Source organism: Hemitrygon akajei, chromosome 6 (genome assembly GCF_048418815.1).
Source record: "Hemitrygon akajei chromosome 6, sHemAka1.3, whole genome shotgun sequence".
NCBI lineage: Eukaryota > Metazoa > Chordata > Chondrichthyes > Myliobatiformes > Dasyatidae > Hemitrygon > Hemitrygon akajei.
In genome coordinates, this window is record NC_133129.1 from 179,606,482 (window position 1) to 179,628,900 (window position 22,419).

Sequence of the window (22,419 nt, forward strand, 5' to 3'; positions counted from 1 at the left end):
TCCTAATCAAGAATCTATCAAACTCCACTTTAAATATACCCAATGACATGGCCTCCACAGCCATCTGTGGCAATGAACTCCGTAGATTCACCACCCTCTGGCTAAAGAAATTCCTCCTCATCTCTATTTTAAAGGGACATTCTGGTACTCTGAGGCTGTACCCTCTGGTCCTAGACTCCTCCACGACAGATAGATAGATAGATAGATACTTTATTCATCCCCATGGGGAAATTCAACTTTTTTTCCAATGTCCCATACACTTGTTGTAGCAAAACTAATTACATACAATACTTAACTCAGTAAAAAATCTGATATGCATCTAAATCACTATCTCAAAAAGCATTAATAATAGCTTTTAAAAAGTTCTTAAGTCCTGGCGGTAGAATTGTAAAGCCTAATGGCATTGGGGAGTATTGACCTCTTCATCCTGTCTGAGGAGCATTGCATCGATAGTAACCTGTCGCTGAAACTGCTTCTCTGTCTCTGGATGGTGCTATGTAGAGGATGTTCAGAGTTTTCCATAATTGACCGTAGCCTACTCAGCGCCCTTCGCTCAGCTACCGATGTTAAACTCTCCAGTACTTTGCCCACGACAGAGCCCGCCTTCCTTACCAGCTTATTAAGACGTGAGGCGTCCCTCTTCTTAATGCTTCCTCCCCAAAACGCCACCACAAAGAAGAGGGCGCTCTCCACAACTGACCTGTGTCATCAGCGAACTTCTGCACATGGCAGGACTCCGAGTTATATTGGAAGTCTGATGTGTACAGGGTGAACAGGACCGGAGAGAGTACGGTTCCCTGCGGCGCTCCTGTGCTGCTGACCACCGTGTCAGACCTACAGTCTCCCAACCGCACATACTGAGGTCTATCTGTCAAGTAGTCCACTATCCAATCCACCATGTGAGAGTCTACTCCCATCTCCGTTAGTTTGTGCCTTAAGATCTTGGGCTGGATGGTGTTAAAGGCACTGGAGAAGTCAAAGAATGTAATCCTCACAGCACAACTGACCCCATCTAGGTGAGAGAGTGATTTGTGCAGCAAGTACGTGATAGCATCCTCCACTCCCACCTTCTCCTTATACGCAAACTGAAGAGGATCCTGGGCGTGCCTGGTTTGTGGCCTCAGATTCTGTATTATCAGCCGCTCCATGGTCTTCATCACGTGCGACGTCAAGGCAACAGGTCTGAAGTCATTCAACTCCTTTGGTTGTGGTTTCTTCATATCCTCTCCACATACACTCTATCCGGGCCATTTAATATTCGCTAGGTTTCTATGAGGTCGCCCCTCACTTTTCGAAACTCCAGTAAGTATGTGCACAGAGCCATTAGATGTTCCTGATATGTTAACCTTTTCATTCCCAGGATCATTCTTGTTACCCTTCTCTGGACCCTGTCCAATGCCATCACATCCTTCCTTGGATAAAGAGCCCAAAACTGCTCACAGACAAGGCCAGATTTTTAGGCCACACAAGGCAAGGACAGAGCTTCCAAAATTAGACCACATAGATTGTAGCAGTTAAAAACATTGTCTCATTTTTACTGTGTACTGTATCAGCAGTTATGGTCAAAATGACAATAAAAAGTGACTTGATTTGACTTGACTTGACTTGACAAATGGCTCACCAAGTGTGATTAGCAATGATAATTTAATTCCCGATGTTTGAAGCATTGGGCACGTGCTGTGAAATCTGATGAAAGTTTGCCATCCTGAAATTCATAGTCCATCACAAATGTAGTCCATCACAAAAGCATGACTATTTTAACACATTGGTACCCTTTAGTGGGCACAAAGGGGCGAAGTTTATATCTGGGTGTGTGGTTTTCTATATAATGAACAACAATAGTAATAGCTATGGGACAGGTTAAATATTTCACCACAATGGGAAAGAAAATCTGAGGACGGCACCTTCAGCATTCCTGTGAGACATCTGATTGCTAGTTTTGGGTATGCATTAGGAGAAGATTGGAGAGCAAGATCACGAGATCCTTTTTTGTGGAGATACCTTTTAAAAGTGTGAAGGGATTTCTCCCATAAAAATAAAAGTCACAATACTGTCATAAATACAAGAGATTCTTCAGATCAACACACACACATTCTGTAGATGTGGAGGAACTCACAGGTCAGGCAGCCTCTATGGAGAGAATAAAGGCTCAACATTTTGGGCTGAGACCTTTCATCAGGACTCACCCTAGATGTCATTCTGTCCATTTAAAAGAAACATAGTTTAGTGAGATTTCAGGAAGACCTTGACAATTTATAATTAGAGCCCTTTGTTAATACTTTAGAATTTATCTATAATGCACAAATCAATATTTTTTTAAAATACAAATTTTTCTTCATTTCCCAGTGTTCTGGTCCTTCCATGGAGCCTACACTTAAGGGTTCTGATGTGATCATCTCAGAGAAACTCAGTCGGCACTTTTATCGCATTGAAAAGTAAGCTCCCAAGTATTTCTAAGAAATATCAGAATATCTGAATCACGTATTAAACCTTAACTTCTAATAAATTTATTTATTTTAATTGTTCTGAATCTGCATGTGGAAATGTTTTCTCTGAGTCCATTCAATATTTGTCTGCAGAGGAGATGTAATAATTGCTGTAAGTCCCAATGATCCCAAAATGAACATCTGCAAAAGAGTGATTGGTCTGGAGGGTGATAAAATATACACTAGTGGCCCATTGGATGCTTTTAAGACCCAAAAATATGTAAGTATTATCTTTGTTATCTTCTTAAAAATACTTAAAATTATTGTATATGAATCCATCTGAATTTGTCACCATCACACAGTTGAAGGATGATCTAAAACAGAGGTTCCTGATCTTTTATATGCCATGGACCCCTACCATTAACCGAAGGGTCCGTGGACCTCAGATTGGGGTTGGGAACTCCTGATCTAAAAATATCTATTTGGACTATTCCATGATCCCCAGCTTTTGGTCTTTATAAAGTGGTTACATGTCTAATTATACAGAAAAGTACACAGTAATCATTGTAATGGCAGGGTCATTAGGAGGACTGATGTACAGAGGAATCTTGGGACTCAAGTTCATGGCTCCTTGAAAATAGCAACACAAATACATATGGTCGTAAAGAATGTGTATGTCATACTTGCCTTCAATGGTCGCAGTGTCGAGTATGAAGCTGGGAAAGTTAAGTTACTGCTGTATAAAAATTTGGTTAGGCCATATTTGGAGTGTTGTGTACAGTTCTTAAAGTGCAAATAAATAAATATTGAAAAAAATGCAATGCACTTTTAAAGGTGCACATGCCTGAATATACCATGTTTTAGGCTTTTAAAAGAAGCAAGTTTATGACTAAATCAGGGGAATGAAATTCCTCCTCAATATCAATATTGTATCTCTATCATCTAACTCTTTTCAAGGAAAGATAAAGGCATCAGTATCTCTCCACGTCCTGCACGTTCATGTGACTGTTTTGTTGGGATGTGGGAAGAAAAGGGAGCACCCAGAGAAAACTCACACAGTCACATGTAGACATAAGATGCAGATGTTCAAATATGAAGCAACACACCTAAGCTGGAGGAACTCAGCAGGTCAGGCAACACTTTTGGACCTGCTCAGTTCCTCCAATGTCAGGGAATGTAGAAGAGGATTGATCCAAAAGCAGAGCAATGGAGATAACTTTAATAATAAACTGCAAAATAATAAAGCACAAGGGGCCACAAAACAAGAGAGGTACTAAATACCTTAGGCAACAAGGTAACTGAAGGGTTAGGAGCAACTGGTTGAGGCTGGCTGGTTCGAGGAGTAAGCAAGGGCTGTGGATGAGAGCTGGGTTAAATAAGCTGCAGATGATGAGTTGGAAGCAAGTGGCAGGTGATTCCTGTTAGCTGGGTGAAGACTGGGAGGTGTCTGCTGTGCAGGCCTGACATCCAGCTTATTGCACATTGTTTCTTTCAAAGAAAATTGTGCATTTCTTAAGACCTAGTTCATTCAAAATGCAGTTGGCCCCCGTTTTTCAAACGTTCGCTTTACGACAGCTCGCTGTTACGAAAGACCTACATTAGTACCTGTTTTCGTTAACCAAAGAGGGTTTTTGCTTTTATGAAAAGTAAGACGCCCGTTTTATACGTGTGTTTACCCCGAGAAAGACTGCTGTGACTGTGAAGCCTTGTGCGGGCAGTTGTGTGCACATGCATGTATGTGCGCATGTGTGTACGTGCCGATTTTTTTCTCCAAATCGATTTCAGCTCACTGTCTTCCCGATTTTGATAAGTGAAACTACACCATACATACAATATTTCTACTTTATATAGGCTGTATATTTATCATATCATTCCTGCTTTTACTATATGTTCGTGTTATTTTAGGTTTTATGTGTTATTTGGTATGATTTGGTAGGTTATTTTTTGGGTCTAGGAACGCTCAAAAAATTTTCCCATATAAATTAATGGTGATTGCTTCTTCACTTCACGGCATTTCGGCTTACGAATGGTTTCATAGGAACACTCTGCCTTCAGATAGCGGGGGAAACCTGTACTGCCAGCAAATGGAAATCAAAAGAAACACTTTGGAAATGTGTTATAATATTCACATATGTAAATATTAAGTATTAATAATTAATTGATTTTTATTTACTTAGTCATTTTTGGGCATGTGGGCTTCTTTGGCAAAACCGTCATTCAATACCCATCACTGATTGTCTTGAGAAGGTGATGGTGAGCTATCTTCTTGAACTAACAGTGTTTTAAAGACAAGAATTCCACGTCTTAGACCCAGGAGCAGGGGTAGAATGGTGATATAGTTCCACATCAGGATAGTGAACATCTAGCTAAACATCGAACAAAGTTAAAACTTTAAGAGTTTTTCTCAAGGAAATAATCTGAGAAACAGATTTAGTTGTACATGCTCTGCTTGAATTTTAATGCCAAGGTATAGTGGAATTGGGCAGCAGCTTGTGAAGTTGTTTTTATAGACTTTATTGGAGTTGGCTGGTGCAGGTTATTAATTGTATGGCCCTTCAGTGCTGAAGTCTCACTTCATCAAGTAAATAGATTATAAAATTGAAATCCTGGCTATTTGAAGTAACCAGATGGGGTTAATATTTAATTTGAGAATCAATTGCTATCAGTATATTTTTGGCTTTAAAAGCACTGATATTTAATCAGGGATTATAATTAAAATCCTTCTTGTCCAAACACATCGCTTCTATTTGCCCTTGCTTTTAATACCATTTGCTTTAGCTTTAGGCCTTGTTTAGCCATATGGTCAGTGTTGCAAAGGTTCAGGTTCATTTTCCCATTTTCATTCAGAATCACCAGATTAAGATACTCCCGGCATCATAAACTGCTGATGGGATAAGCCTGCATGTCACTTAAACAAGAGGAGTGCCTGATGTCACTTTATTCAACTCCGATCTGTAAACATGGAATTGTCTGCCTTGTCACTCAAAGTGATAAAAGCTTGAGTTGCACATCTGTTTCACAGCAATAGTTTCTTCACAATCACTGCAAATTGCTAATGCTCTAGCAGTCGCTGATGTGGGAGAAGTTTGTTTATTTTTGCAATGTAGTAGAATTCATTTTGGAGATGACATAGTTCATTCGTTCTGGTTTTCAGTGGCCAGTATAATTGTATATGGAGATCAGTTACGTTGTTGATTTTTGGGGTGGGTTGTGGGGAATGTGGCAGGAGGATTGCAAGGGTTATGCACAGTACTTAACCCCGAAGCATTTTCCCTATCAAACAAAGCAGCTGCCTGTGGTGTTTACAGCTTAGAGTGCTGAGCTGATGTGCATATTGGTTTATACAAATGGTACATACACCCTGCTTGTCAGCAGGTGTAATTGGAGATGTTGAGACTCCCTTAACAGATTAAAACAATTCTTCTGATTGGTTTGCATCAGGCATCAAATACATGATGAGCCTTTGCCTTTATATTAATTGTTTTTCTGTAATCTCCAACTTTATGGTAACAGATTGGTTGCTTAATGAATTATTTCTGCTTATTATATTCTCTTTAGCAGATCAGTATAGTTTTACCACCTCTTTCAGTTTTATTCAAAGTATTCAAAACAAGTGATTAAGACACTTAAAGAAGCCATTCTTTTAAGTCAAATATAGAGATGATGCACTTGGTTAATTCTCAGTAATGTTGGGTCTTATATTTGACATAAACCTCTACTGCTGGGGCCATATATCAGCTGACTGACTTATTTCACTGATTTCACTGACAGCACTGATTTCAGATGCATGCCAGTCCAGTTTCTATGGTCACAGGGTTCTGTAACATAAATGTGGGCACCATCAATGCTGGCATTTTTCCACATCTGCATTATTTCTATGTGGCCACAGTAGTTCTATACTGCTCTATGTTTTGCCTATTCAAGTGACAGTGTAAATGACTCTTAAACATACTGATTATGTCTGATTTCACCTCCTCTCTGATAGTGAGTTCCAGATGTTGCCTGGTTCCACACTTAGATTACACCATTCATATCTAAGGGGACCCACTCTTTCCTTGGCTCTTCTTTCTCCTGATACACTTATGGTATAACTTGGGATTTTCCGTAAACTTACGTGCCAAAGATGTTTCATGGCCCATTTTTGCCCTCCTGATTTTTTTCTTTACTTCCCTTCTACACACAATATATTCCTCAAGAATCCCTCAGTTCTAGAAATCTATAACTGCTGTCTGTTTATTATTTCATTTATTGTTGTTGTTCTTCCTTTTTGCACCTTATGGCACAATGGGCGGCATTTTTTTTTGCCATTTCCAGATTAAACTCCATTTGCCGTTCCTTGGCCCACATGCCCAGCTGATCAAGGTACTGATAATAATCCACACTGTGCAATCATCTTCTCTTTTTTTTCCAACTCTCTCTCCCTTCCCTTTCTGTTTACTGAATGTGCTACGATGGATTTCCATGGCCATAGATAGTCCTTTGTACAAAGCAGATGTTTTTCATGTGTGATATTGGGTAGCAAAGGGTTTAGTCTGTTCCTCTCAACTAGAGTGTCAATCACCTCAAATACCTTAGTGTTTGTTACCCACCTAATGAGGTATCTGTTTGATGCTAAAACGTACATGGTTATTTATAAATTTCCTTCCAAAAAAATTATCAAAAGTTACTCCTTGAGATGGATTGTTGGATAAGTATATATACTCAGTGGCCACTTTATTAGGTTCCTCCTGTACCTATTAAAGTGACCACTGACAGTATGTTCATGGTCTTTTGCTGCTGTAGCCTATCGACTTCAAGTTTTGACATGTTGTGCATTCAAAAATGCTCTTCTGCACACCATTGCTGTAACACAAGGTGACTTGAGTTACTGTCGACTTCCTGTCAGCTTGAACCAGTCTAGCCATTCTCCTCTGACCTCTCTCTTTAACAAGATGTTTTCACCCATAGAGTTGCTGCTCACGGTATGAATTGTTTATATCAAGTCATTCTCTGTAAAGTTTACAGACAGTTGTGCATGAAAATCCCAGGTGATCAGTAGTTTCTAAGATACTCAAACCACCTCGTCTGGCACCAACAATTATTCCATGGTCAAAGTTACTTGGATCACATTTCTTCCCCCATTCTAATGGTTGATCTGAACAGCAACTGAGCATCTGGGCCATGTCTGCATGCCTTTATGCATTGAGTTGCTGCCACGTGATTGGCTGATTAGATAATTGCAATAATGAGCAGGTGCACAGGTGTATCTAATAATGTGGACACTGAGTGTATATACCGTAGATTCCGGATTTTAAGCCGCTACTTTTTTCCCACATTTTGAACAGCTTTGAACTTTGCGGCCTTTAATCCGGAGCGGCTAATACATGATTTTTTTCATGCCGCCTCATAAACATTTTGCCTCATAACAGTAGACCAATAAAATTGATGAGTAGTTCACAGAGGTCCAATGAAATTGTACGATAAATCAAGTGCACTTTCACAATTAAATTATTGTAAATCAGTCATTTGTACTCACCCTCATCAACATGGAAAACACTCGAAGCATTGTGCTGCCTTATGGCAGTTATTTAGTTTATAATATTTTCGCTTAGTAATTCATTTTCTAGTTAAAGTTAGAAGAGTTTTAACTATATTTGTTTTCTGTACTACATCGCGGGATGCTATGACGTCACACCCGGTTTCGCGGTGTCTTGTGGGAAAACGCCGTTTGCGAATAAACGGAAAGGAGGGGGTCGAGCGGCGGAGCGGCATCAGACCCGAGCGAAAACACTGCTTTTAAGTTAAAGGCGATCAATAACTTTTCCTGGTAGGCTGCAGTATATATATTTTTTACCAGTCGTTAGGAGATATTGGAATGTAGTTCAGTAAAGAAGTATACGCAACGTATATTTAAAAGTAGCCGCGTTACGGGCACGGTTTGAAAAAAAGCATTTGCAATATGTATTTGTTTTTGTTACCATATGGATTTAATTAAAAGTTAAAAAATCCTCACGTGTAATATCTTTCTGTGTAAGTATCTCATATTACAACGTGGGACACCTGCGGCCGAAAATCCGGTGCGGCCTAAAATCCGGTGCGGCCTTTACAATTAAAAAATTGATTTTATTTCTAAAATTAGAGCCAGCGGCTTTTAATCAGGTGTGCTCTGTAGTACGGAATCTACGGTAGTTGTTTCCTTGCTGTATCAGACTCTGGTTCTTGCTTTTCTTTAATCATTGCCCTACAAAAGAAAGTTGAATAGATTTGAGCTGTACTTATTGAAGTTTAGATGAAAAAGAGGTGTTCTTATTGAAGCACAAGGTTTTTAGGGGTATAGACTATGTAAATGGAGACTGGATGTTTCCTCTAATGCAATGGTTTCCCAACCTTTTTTATGCCATGGACCAATACCATTAAACAAGGGGTCTGTGGACTCCAGGTTGGGAAACCCTGTTTTAATGGACAGTTCAGAAAACAATTGTATGATCTCAAAATAAGGGGTTGGTCATTTAATAAGAAGAAGAACTTCTCTCAGTGACTGTAAGGCTTTGAAAATTCCTGCCATAGGTCACAGGTTAAGGGCCAAAGGTAAAATATTTAAGAGGAACCGGGGGCGGGGTGGGGGCGGTGAACTTCTTCACTCAGAGGGTTGTGTGAGTGTGGAATGATCGGCCAGTGGAAGAGATGGTTGCGGGTACAACTGCATCATGTAAGAGAAGTTTGGATAAATACATGGACAGAAGGGCTATGGAGTGTTACGGTTCAGGCACAGGACAAAGGGACTAGACAGTATAACAGTTCATTGTGGACTAGATGGGCAAAAGGTTCTGTTTCTGTGCTGGGTGTTCTATTATTCTATGAAACTGAGATAGGGAGCATTGGGTATATTTAAGTCTACATGGTCTATTCAGTAAAAGAATCAAAGGTTATGAGGTAGGGGTAGGAAACTGAACATGAGGAAAGCCAATTAGCAAAGATCCTATTGTACAGTGGAGCAGGCTAAAGGGGCTGAGTGTCCTACTTAGTTATTGTTTCTTGTGGTCATATCAATTTGTTTTGCTGCTCATCACAGTGCAAGATGCAGAACGAATACATAATTTAATTTCCTGAAGTATTCACTCTCCCAGACTGACAATCTTTCCATTTAATCTTCTCCACGCATCAATAAATGAAGAATAAAGGGAGAAGAGAATAAACATGAAATCTCAAAGAAAATATGTTTAACACAAAAGCCTAATATGAAAAAGCAGTTAGCAAATATTAAAATGAGCTAATAAAATTACAAGGAAAACTAGAATGTTTCTAAAATAAACCCTACATTTATATAGTATTTTCATGTTTTAAGGACATTCCAATCTGCTTTACAGTCAATTAAATACTATCATAGTATAGTGACTATTGTAATCTATGTAATCTGACAGCCAAAATTGCACACAAAACTGATAATTTGCTTTAGCTGTGTAAGTTAAGGATAAATAATAGCAAGGGTACTGACAGTACCTCTCTGTTCTTCAAATGGTGCCTTGGGATCTTTTATATTCACTGGACAGCTGACCTGGATTCAATTGAAAGTCTGATGTGAAAAATTACATAAAAGAGCTTTGTAGTTCTTTGTATACTGTCGATGAGTTGTTTATAATAGTCAATAGAATCTCTCTCTCTCTCTCGAAGTATTTTTCTCTTTAAATAATTTATTTTCCATTGATATATTTGCAATTATATGATAATATGTGCAATTCTTTTAAATGTCTGCTGTGAGTCTGACAGGCTAACCCTATGATATCACAGTGGATCAGTATCTTGATATGAGTGAAGATAATTATTCTGAGTGTCACTGTAAGGCTCCATATGGATAATACAAAAAATTTGATTCCTAAACCTGGAAATTAGACTGTGCAATATTGTTAACACTGCCATTAAAATAGCAGACAAGAGAATTTGATATGAATGCATTAAGTGTTCACAGGCAAATATCACAGCATAATTTAAAGGCTGCAGACTTTAAATGTCATAATTTAGTGCACTGTTATTTAAGAAAATGTACTTTCATCTTGAGTAAGGAAATATTTTAAATTTAAACTTCTGCATTTAAACTCCACATCACTTTGCAAGCATGCAGGCAAAGGAATCTATGTGATTTGTGATTGAGTAATGCAGTAAATGTTATTATCTGCAAGGCCCCCAACTTTAAGTTTCTATTTTCTGTTATATCATTAAAGGTAATCTTCTTAAGAGTAGCTTTGGTACTTGTTAACTTCTCTTTTGTCACAAATGTCAATTTGGAACTTGTCTGCATGATGAGAGGGCAGCAGGTTAATCTTAGTACCTGCGTATCTTGCTAATTACATTATTTACAGGTGCAGTGTTATTTGTGACTGGTGATGGTTACTCCAAAACATGATAATAATTTGTTTCAGTTATCAACTTTGCCAAAGAATGCTGAAGCATCTTTCAAGATGACTCACTAATCTCTTTTATTAAATTCCGTGAGCAATTAAATGATCAAGTACCTTGAATGCAGTGGAAGAGTCAGTAGTCATGCAAACGTAATTTCAGATTCAACATTGATTATTGCTATTCTTCAGTGTCCAAGTGTAAATGAGAACAAAATTATTGTTACTCCAGATCTGATACAGCATAACAACACAATAGGCGTAAAGAACACCTGAAAAGAACAAATAAATACAAAAATAATCCTATAAAACACAATGTATACACAAGAGATTCTGCAGATGCTGGAAATCCAGAGTAACATACAATAAATTCTGGAAGAACTCAGCAGGTCAGGCAGCATCTTGATGATTGGTCTCAGCCTGAAACATCAACTCTTTGTTCCTTTCCATAGATGTTGTGTTATGCAATGTACAAGTAACTGATAGATTCATAGACTCTATGTACGTAAAGTGATTTAGGTGATGTGTATGTAGTGGTGGTGGGGTGGTAGGGTAGTTAATCAGTGGAGGTGTTGATCAACCTGACAACTTTAGGGAAGTGTTTTTTTGAGCCTAGTGGTCCTGGTCTCTTCCCTGATGGGAGTGGGGCAGACAGTCCGTGAGCAGGGTGGGCGGAATCCTTCATGATATTGCTGGCTCTTTTCTGGCACCTTTCTATATATGTGTCCTTGATGGTGGGTCGGCTAGTCCAGTGATACATGAGGCAGTTTTGACTACCCATTGTAGAGTTTCCTGTCTCATCACAGTGCAGTTTATACTATATTGGATCTGCTGCAGGCACAACAACTCTAAAGAAAAGGCAAGTATGATTTACTCAGTAGAATTTCTCTCTTAAATTGGAAGATTGCATTGAGAGCCTTGATCGGTTGGATTGTTAGCTCCACCATCTTTTATCAGAATCAGAATCAAGTTTGTTATCACTTACTTGTGTCGTGAAATTTGTTGTTTTGTGGCAACAGTACAGTATGAAATATACAGTATTTATACATATATAATTATACAATATTTATCCAGAGACAGAGAAGCAGTTTCAGTGACAGGTTGCTATCGATGCAATGCTCCTCAGACAGGATGAAGAGGTCAATACTCCCCAATGCCATTAGGCTTTACAATTCAACCGCCAGGAGTAAGATATGTTAAAGTGCCGGGGTTGATTGTATTTAATGTATTTAAGTAAACTACTTAAGAACTTTTTAAAAGCTATTATTAATGCTTTTTGAGAGAGTGATTTAGATGCATATCATATTTTTACTGAGTTAAGTATTGTATGTAATTAGTTTTGCTACAACAAGTGTATGGGACATTGGAAAAAAATGTTGAATTTCCCCATGGGGATGAATAATCTATCTATCTATATACCTCCCATACCTAATAAAGTGGCCATTGAGTGTATATTTATGATCTTCTGCTGTTGTAACCCATCCATTCAAGGTTCAACGTGTTGTATATTCACAAATGCTCTTCTGCACACCAATGTTGTTACATGTGGTTATTTATGTTACTATTGCCTTCCCGTCAACTTGAACCAGTCAGGCCATTCTCTTCTGACCCAAGACCATAAGGAATAGGGACAGAATTAGGCCACTTGGCCTATTGAGTCTGCTCCACCATTTCATCATGACTGATCCATTTTCCCTTTCAACCACATTCTCCAGCTTTCTCCCTGTAACTTTCCACACCCTGAACTTATCCACTTCCGCCTTAAATGCACCCAGTGACATGCCCTCCACAGCTGCCTGTGGCAACAAATTCAACAAATACACCACCTTCTAGCTAAAGAAATTCCTCCTCATCTCTTTTCTAAATGGACATTCCTCTGTTCTGAGGCTGTACTCTATGGTTCAAGACTCCATGACAGTAGGAAACATCCTTTCCACATCCACTCTACCTATACCTTTCAACATTCGATAGTTTTCATTGAAATACCCCCTCATTTTTTAAAATTTCAGCAAGTACAGTCTCAGAGCCATCAAATGCTCCTCATATGTTAACCCTTCCATATGGACCTCCTCTGGACCCTTTTCAATGTCAGCACATCCTTAATTAAATAAGGGCCCAATAACTGCTCACAATACTCCAAGTGAGGCTTCACCACTGCTTTATAAAGCCTCAATATTGCATCCTTACTTTTATATTCTAGTCCTCTCAAAATGAATGCTAACATTGCATTTGCCTTCCTCACCACTGACAGAACCTACAAGTTACCCTTTAGGGAATCACGCACAACACCTCCCAAGTCTTTTTGCACCTTGGATTTTTGCATTTTCTGCCAGTTTAGAAAATCGTCTCCGTTTCTGTTTCTTCTATCAATATGTATTCCCATACGCTTCCTGACACTGTTTCCATCTGCCACTTCCTTGCTCATTCTCCGAATCTGCCTAAGTCTTTCTGCGGCCTCCCTGCTTTCTCAACACTACCTGCCCTTCCACCTATTTTCGTATCATCTGCAAAAGACGACAAAGGCATCAATTCTGTCATCGACAGAAATCATCGACCCTTGCGGAACACCACTAGTCACTGGCAACCAACCAGAAAAGGCTCCCTTTATTCCCACTCTTTGCCCCCTGCCAGTCAGCCAGTCTTCTATCCATTCAAGTAGCTTTTCTGTAATACCTTATGCTCTTATCTTGTTAAGCCGCCCCATGTGCAGCAGCTTGTCAAAGGCCTTCTGAAAATCCAAGTATGCAACATCCACCGATTCTCCTTCGTCTATCCTGCTTGTTATTTCCTCAAATGAATTCCAAATGATTTGTCAGATCCAAGTATCCTGAAACATCATCCTTAACAATCAACTCCAATATCTTCCTAACCACTGAGGTCAGGCTAACTGGCCTTTAATTTCCTTTCTTCTGCCATCCTCCCTTCTTGATATATGGAGTGACATTTGCAATTATCCAGTCCTCCGGAACAATGCCAGAATCTTGATACCTCGCTCATTCACCAACAGAACTGCCGTTCACCCATTCTCTGTAAACTCTAGGGACTGTTGTACATGAAAATCTCAGGAGATCAGCAGTTTCTGAGATAACGAAACCACTCCATCTAACACCAAAAATCATTCCACAGTCAAAATCACTTAGATCACATTTCTTCCCCATTTTGATGTTTGGATTGAACAACAGCTGAACTTCTTGACCATGTCTACATGCTTTTATGCATTGAGTTGCTGCCACATGATTGGCTGATTAGATATTTGCATTAACAACCTGGTGTACCTAATAAAGTGGGCACTGATTGTGCGTGCGTGTGTGTATGTGTGTTACGTTTATGTATGTAGAACAAAAAGAGAACAAAATAGTGAGGTAGTATTCATGATCCATGGACAGTTTAGAAATCTGATGACGGAGGGGAAAAATCATTGAGTATGTGTTTTCAGGTTCCTGTACCTCCTTCCTGATAGTAGTAATGAGAAGAGTGCATGACCTAGGTGGTAATGGTCCTTAATGATGGATGCTGCCTTCTTGAGGCATTACCTACTGAAGATGTGCACAGTGCCAGGGAGGCTAGTGCCCATGATGGAGCTGGCTGAATTTACAACCTTTTGCAGCTTTTATTCTTTAGATAAGATGTCAAACATAGATTTCATTAATGTTCTTTAAAGGTCCATATTTCTTCCTTCCATCAGCACTACCAAAAAAAAACACAGATGACTGAGGCAATATTTCTGGTTTTGTATGGCTGACTAAATTCCTGTGAGATAACCACCTTTGCTCTTCAACAACAGTAACAACTGCATGCAGTTGGGTTGAACCTTTCACTTAACAAGTTGTCCGAAGATATTTTATAGGAGTGTTTTAAACAAAATTGATACTGTGCTGTGTATGAATATAGAAAGCAGATGAATGATGCAGGTTTTATTTAGATTCTTAATGGAAAGAGTGGAGAGATTTAGGAAGGGAATCCTGCGTCTTAAGACTGAAGTTGCTGTAGCTAACAGGGTAACTCCCTACTGCAGCTAAAAGTAAGGGATTTGTTCAGTGGAAAGATCCTTAAGGACTGGAGATGCTTCTGGGAAGACTGAGGCCATAGAGTGAATTGGAGAAGTAGGAGGCATTATAAAAATGATCTGCTCCTTAACCAGGAGCAAGCACTGAGATAGTAGGCAAATAGGAATAAGTATAAATTAGGTAATGTGTCTGTGTAATTTTGAATTCGCTTATTTTCAAGAACAGAAAAAGACATTTTCTTGACATTCAATGTTGAGTTAACAAAAGTTTGGTGACTTATTTCGGTAGAGTGAATTAATGCATGGGAGAAGTTGAGAAGGAAGGAAAAGTGGGTATTAGTAATGGCATGGAAATGTACTCTTGAGTTTAAACATGTCACCACAACTTTCTTCAGAAAATTATTCAATATATAAAGAATATTATGATATTTTGATATGATGCCATATTGTTATTAAAAACTTTTGTTCTATGATCTGTGGAGAGCACCATTATTCCATCTTCTTACATTTATGACTTTGATTTCTTTCTTACCTTGCACGGTTCTCAAGTGGGCTTGTTTTTTGTTCATGAGGATACAGAGCTTTCCAGATGATTTCCATACATTTGTCAGCATTGACCAGGCTCCAACACAGCTGGAAACCAGCAAAAATGTACGTAAAAATACAAACCTCATGGTGTTAGCCTCGCTGCTTGATCTCCTTGAAGTTCTCATTTTAGAAAGTATCTCAGAGAGTTTTATGGGAGTCTGATCATTTCCTCACTTCCATGAAGCATCGTTATTGTCACTGATCCTACTGTAGTATCTGACTGTTTGCTTCAGTGCTGATGTAATACTACAGTGCTGAAGGTATCAGTCATTAAATAAATTCTAGTAATCCAGGTATGGCACTATTTATAAAAATAATTATCTCAGTATCCTGCCCAACATTTTTTCTCTCACTAAACTAAAGAAACTAATGATAATTATATCTCGGTGTGGTTGTGCATGACATAGCCATAAATTGCTGAGGTTAATGGATCTTAACGGCTCTGTAGTTCTGTGGAGATGGCACGGTGGAGATACGTCTTTACGAAGTAGGTGTAAGGCACTCTTTCCCTCCACTAGCCTACAAATCACCCTTAAGCAATGTGTAGCACCTGCTTAGCCCCCTAGTCAGGGTCATGTGAACCCATGGGAGCAGGTAGTGGATGGTCGTATGAGCAGCTGGTGCAGATCACAAATCCTGGTTACGTGACCACTGACGCCAGGCAGACAATCTCTGAAGAGTATTGATAATGGCAGGGGTCACCCGTCTTATTAATACACTGCCCAGAATGCAATGGCAAACCATTTCTGTAGAAATCTTTTCCAAGGACAATCATGGTCATGGAAACACCGTGATCGCCTATGTCGTGTGACATGGCACGTAGCAAACAAATAGTTCTCTGATCCTCTTTTGGCAAGAGGGTTAACTGGTACTGGAAAAATCAAAAACAAAGACTAAAGGAAAATAAGGGCAGAGGATACAATATTTCAATAAGATATTTTTACTTTATCAAATTATTTGATGGAGATGAATGCTTTATGGAATTGGATTTAGGAATAGAAGGCATCATTTTGAAACAGACAAGAAACACAAGACTATGAAGCATAGTAAATACTGTGGAAGATAATAGCAGATTCCAGCAGGACTTCGTAGTGATTCTGGATTGGGTGGGCATTGCATTGCATAACATTTTAAAAAGGCACATTGGGGTGATAGATTATATTTAGAAGAATGATAAAGCACAGTGTAAGCTGAATTATACAGTATCAAAAGGCATACAAATACCATATTAGAGAAACACCAATATATTTTTTAAAGATTAGCTTTCTTTGTCGCATATACAGAACATCGAAGCATACAATGAAATGAATTGTTTATGTTAAAACCAACAGTCTAAATATATGCTGGGGGCAGCCCGCAAGTGTTGCCATGCTTCCGGTGCTAATAGACCATGCTCACAATTTACTACTCATACGTCTTCGGACTGTGAGGTGAAATCGGATCTTCCAGAGGAACCCACACCATCACGGGGAGAACTTACAAACTTCTTACAGACAGTGGTTAGAATTGAACTCTGATGGGCTCGGTAAAGAGACGGATAAAATATAAAAGCAAATAAATTATGCAAAATCTGGTGTAAGACACTACTTTGGCCTCAGTTGAAATTCAATAACATGAAGTTGTTTTTTTACGCAACTGAAGTCAATTTATTTTTCTCTGCACAGGTGAAATATGAACAAAAAATTGGAGGTTGTTTTGCATTAGACCTCACTGAAGAAATTCATTTGTGCTCTTTCAAAGGATTTACTTGTGCATCAAAAGAATTGACTTGTCAGGGTGCATGGGATAATGATATTTACCTTACAACCTTCTGCTAACTAATCCCCTCTCTCTCTTCATCCTGCCATCCCACTACAATGCACTGACTTATCACCTTGGATGTTGATGCTGGACCCCTGAGGTTTGGGTCATGACTCTTGGATCCCTTCACTCTGCAGTCATCCAGTCCTCTAATCCTTCCAACCTCCTGGCCCATGAATTGCAGGATCCCTGATGGAAACCACTGTCAGCAGCACCGTAATCCTATTTGCAACTTTGATACTTGGTTCTAGACACCCTCTCTGTGAATCTTGGCCATTTATCAGTCCACTGCTCTCCTCCCATCACCCAACCATGCTTTTAGTCTTCAACCTTGACCCTTTTCCCATGTCCCAGACTCCTGTCCTTCATGCCACTACCCAACCATAACAGTAATAAGAATACAAAAGCAACCAATGATTTTGCACATTGCACATGACAATAGTGCAAACAGCCATGAACAATCAATAATTAGCAGAACGGTCACATGCACAAACATCAGTAATCAAACTTAAATAAAGGTGAACATATGAACGAGACTCAATAATTATCAACAGAACAAGGAGAGCAGGAAAGACCATTTAACAGATGTTGTGCAGGGACAGTTAGGGTATACACCGGAGTGAGCTTTGTTGGGGAGCTGGAGAGCTACAGGAAAGAAGCTTTGGAGCTGACATAAATTCCTGGTGGTGATGGACTTGTAGTGTCTCCCTGATGGCAGTTTGCTGAATAGGTGACTGGGAGAGTGGGTGGAGTCAGCAGTAATCTTTCCAGCTCTTTTATTTGCCCTGGCAATGAGCAGATTTTTTAATGTTGGTAGTTGACAATCAATGATCTTCTCAACTGAGTGGACCACTCGCTGCAATCTGCACTTGGAGTTGGGGGAGGCGGTGGGAAACCAAACAGTTGACAGTGGTGATCACAACATTTTCAATGATGGTGGAATAAACATTCATCAGGATACTCCCTGAGACATTAAGTTTCCTAGGCTAGCATAGGAAGGCCAGTCTCTTCTGTGCTTTCCTAGTGATGAGCATAACATGCTTGCCCCATTTCAATGTTCTGGTAAAGGTAGTCCCCAGGACTTTGACTCAACCAAAGGCATAGCCTGATATCCATCAAGCTAATTGTCATCAACTGTACTGAACAGAGAACTGGCAAGCAAATGTACACAAATATGTAACAGTCATTGGCATTTGCTGCAATACTAGACTAAGGCAACCATTTGAGTCAGAGTCATAAAAAAGTACAGCTCAGAAACAGACCCTTCAGCTGTCTAGTTTGTGGCGAAGCATTTCAGTGCCTACTCCCATCAATGTGCACTGAGACCATTGCCCTACTATCCAGACTTCTCTTAAACATTGAAATCATGTTTGCATGTACTGCGTGTGCTGGCAGCTTGTTTCACACTCTTATGATCTTCTGAGTGAAGAAGTTTCCCCTCATGTTCCCTTTAAATTTCTCACCTTTCTCCCTTAAGCCATGACCTCTGGTTGTCATCTCATCCAACCTCTGTTGAAAAAGCCTGCTTTTATTTGCCCTATCTATACTTCTCATAATTTTACCTCAATCAAATCTCCTCTGAATCTTCTAAATTCCAAGGAATGAAGTCCTCACCTGTTTAGTCTTTCCTTATTACTCAGGTCCTCCGGGCTCCGCAATAGCTTTGTAAATTTTCTCTGTACTCTTTCAACCTTATTTACATCTTTCCTGTAGGTAGGTGACCAAAATTGCACGCAATACTCCAAATTAGACCTCACCAACATCTTATACAACTTCAACATAACATCCCGTCTTCTGTACTCAATATTTTGCTTCACGAAGTCGAATGTGCCAGAAGCATTCTTTATAACTCTACCTTTGACGCCACTTTCAATGAATTATGGACCTGTATTTCCCAGATTATTTTGTTCCACTGCACTCCTTTATGCCCTTCTGTTCACTGTGTAAGGTCTACCCTGGTTGCTACTACCAAATTGCAACACCTTGCACTTGACTGCATCAAATTCCATCTGTCATTTTTCAGCCCAATTTTTCAGCTGTTGCAGATCCCTCTGTAAGTTAGTCTTCCTCACTGACCGGTCTTGGTGTCATCCACAAATTTGTTTATCCAGTTAACCATATTATCATCCAGATCATTGATATAAATGACAAAATAGCAACAGACCCTGCACTGATCGCTGCAGCACTCCACTAGTCACAGGACTCTAGTCAGAGAGGCAGCCATCTACTACCAGTCTGGCTTCCCCAACAAAGCCAACATCTAATCCAATTTACCACCTCATCTTGAATGCCGAGCGACTGAATCTTCTTGATGAACCTCCTATGCAGGACCTTGTCAATTGCCTTGCTAAAGTCCATGTAGACAACATCCACAGCCTTACCTTCATTAATTTTCCTTGTCACTTCCTGGAAAAGCTCTTTAAGATTGGTTAGACACCACCTACCATACAGGCTAGCCTTATTTTTAGAACATATTGGAACTTTGTACCTATTTCTGGGTATTGCCCTCTAAGGACTGAAAGAATTTGCATGAGTGATTACAGGGGTAAGGAATTACAGATGTGTTGGTAGACTGGATAGTTGGTGTTGTTCTGTGTAGGGCAGAGGGAGAAGATTTAATAAAAGTATTTAAAATTTGAACTGTTAAAACTGACTGAATGGACAAATAAATAACTTACTAAAGGGTCAAGAATCAAAGACAGAGGATTAAGGTGATTTACAAAAAAAAGCAGCATGAATAAAGGACTTTTGCTACAAAGGGTGACTAGAGCTTAGAATGCGGTGTCTAAAAGCATTGAGTTTATAGGTTTAATATTAACCTTCAAAAGAGAATAGAATAAATATGCAAAAGAAAGTAACTACTCTGCTATATAATCTACAGAAAAAAGACAAACTATACCAACTGTGTAGGACAAACTGAATTGATCTTTGAAAGAACTACTGAAATATCAATGACCTAAATTTCTATTTATTTGCTAAAATCTTCCATGAGCTAGGTAGCACAGTGAAATACAATCCTGTTAATGGAAAGGAACTTTGGCTGGAATACAGTACTTCATTAGAAGGTACTGCATTTTTTTAACCGTAAAATTAGCCGTTATTCAATTAGTGAAAGGCATGAATTTCATTCTGGTATGGTCGCTTTGTTTGATTTTAGTTTCTTGCATTATTTTTTACTTTAGTCAGGGAAGGTAACACCTGTTGTTTAACAGGGAAAAAGAAATCTTTCCTTTGTTAGAGGAACACCCACAGGTAATGAAGCAATTAAATTTGTGGTCTTGTACCAAAGTAGAAGGCACTGTCTCAGATCTCAGTGACGATAACCAAGAAAAGGGAGCAGTTTCTTTTGTTATGTCTTGAAATGTTGAATAAGAACATATACCCTAGTTTAACATGATTTTCTGCCCTCAGTTTCATGAAGATGAGAAACACAGTATCTTGAATTAACTTAAATTGATCAGATTTATATTTGATTTATACTGTTTGTAGAATGACTTAGCTAAAGACTGACTTTCAAATTTGCTTGCAGTATAAACCACAGGAAAAGCTTTGCAGAAAAGGGATTGAAGTGAAAGTGTGGCTGGTTCTCAATTAACAAAAAAAAACTTCTGATGTTTGAGACACCAAATTGAGAAAAGTAATTGCTAGTTTTCTTACGCTCAATCTAGGATGTTACAACTTAAATTATTAGCGATCTAAAATGTTCAGAAAATTTTGTCAAGCAGTAATAATGTGCATTTTGGCTTGATCTTTAAAAAATTACAGATGGTTTCAAAGTTCAAAATTGAAAGTAAATTTATTTGAGAAGTACCTACATATATTTCACTGTATATTGGCTTGAGATTAGTTTTCCTGCAACTATTCATAGTAGAACAAGAGAAATACAGTAGATCAATGAAAAACTACTCACAAAGAATGACAACCAATGTGCAAAAGAAGACAAACCGTGCAAATAAAAATAATAAATAGTACTGAAGACATGAGTTGTACAGTCCTTGAAAGTGAGTCCATATAACCATCTAACAATTACAGCACGGAAACAGGCCATCTCGGCCCTTCTAGTCCGTGCCGAACTCTTACTCTCACCTAGTCCTACTGACCCGCACTCAGCCCATAACCCTCCATTCCTTTCCTGTCCATATACCTATCCAATTTTACTTTAAATGACAATACTGAACCTGCCTCTACCACTTCTACTGGAAGCTCGTTCCACAACGAGTCTCGGTCTAAAATTTTCCACCTCTATCTCATTAATACTTAAAATTATGAACAACCCCATTTCTCCTAATATCCTCTTTATGCCACCCTATTCTGAAGTTTAGAGCCAGGATCTGAAGTCTTAACTCTGTTTCTCTCTCCACAGATACCAACCAGATAGTTAGTGTAGTGGTTAGTGCGACACTATTACAGCTCAGGGCAGTGGAATTCAGAGTTCAATTCCGCTGCCGTCTGTAAAGTGTTTGTACATTCTCCCTGTGACCATAAGGATTTCCTCTGGATGCTCGATTTCATCCCAAAGTCTAAAGATGTACTGGTTAGTAGGTTAATTGGTCATTGTAAATTGTCCTGTGATTAGGCTAGGGTTAAATCGGTGGGCTGATGGATGGCACAGCTTGAGGGGCCAGAAGGACCTATTCCACACTGTATCTCAATAAATAAATAAATGATAGTCCACAAAAGCAGTTAGTAAAGTGTAATAATTTTGTCTTTTGTAGTAGGGTTATGGAATAAAAACTGGAGAGTTTATTTGCAGTTGCACAGGATTTTGGAAAGGTGTCAGATGGATTAATCTATGCAGTTTTTTAAAATTTAATGTGTGCCTTCAAGTTAGTGGTGAATATATCTAGTGGATGGATTCCAGTCATGAGTGGGTTAATTCATAAGGAAATGTAAAGCATATTAGGCTGATCCACTCTGGAATTTAGAAGAGTGAGAGTTGATTTTATTGAAGCAGAATGATCTGGAGGTGTCTTTGTGGACTGGATGCTGAGATATCTTCTGAGCTGGGGGAAATCTCCAATGGGGATCATTAAGTTGAGGTGAGCAAGATCTAAAAAAGTTGTAAACCTTTGGAATTCCCTGCCCTGACAGCTATGAAGGCAGAGTAATGAAGTACTTCGAAAGATGAGATAAGATAATGGAATGGAGAATCTGACGATATAGGAACTGGCGGGAAAGTGAACAATGGCCTTTTCTGATTAGCCATGATCTTTAGGATGGCTGACCA

At 39.1% G+C, this 22,419-nt stretch overlaps 1 protein-coding gene across 3 annotated transcripts in view; it reads left to right on the forward strand.

The window, feature by feature from the left end:
- immp1l (inner mitochondrial membrane peptidase subunit 1) overlaps nucleotides 1–22,419 on the forward strand; it is a 119,549-nt gene that overhangs the window by 68,024 nt on the left and 29,106 nt on the right. For all 3 annotated transcript variants that reach the window (XM_073049849.1, XM_073049850.1, XM_073049851.1), the window contains 2 exons: nucleotides 2,347–2,435; nucleotides 2,580–2,706. In XM_073049849.1, the coding sequence (XP_072905950.1) occupies nucleotides 2,347–2,435; nucleotides 2,580–2,706 (216 nt within the window). The remainder of the gene's footprint in view (nucleotides 1–2,346; nucleotides 2,436–2,579; nucleotides 2,707–22,419) is intronic.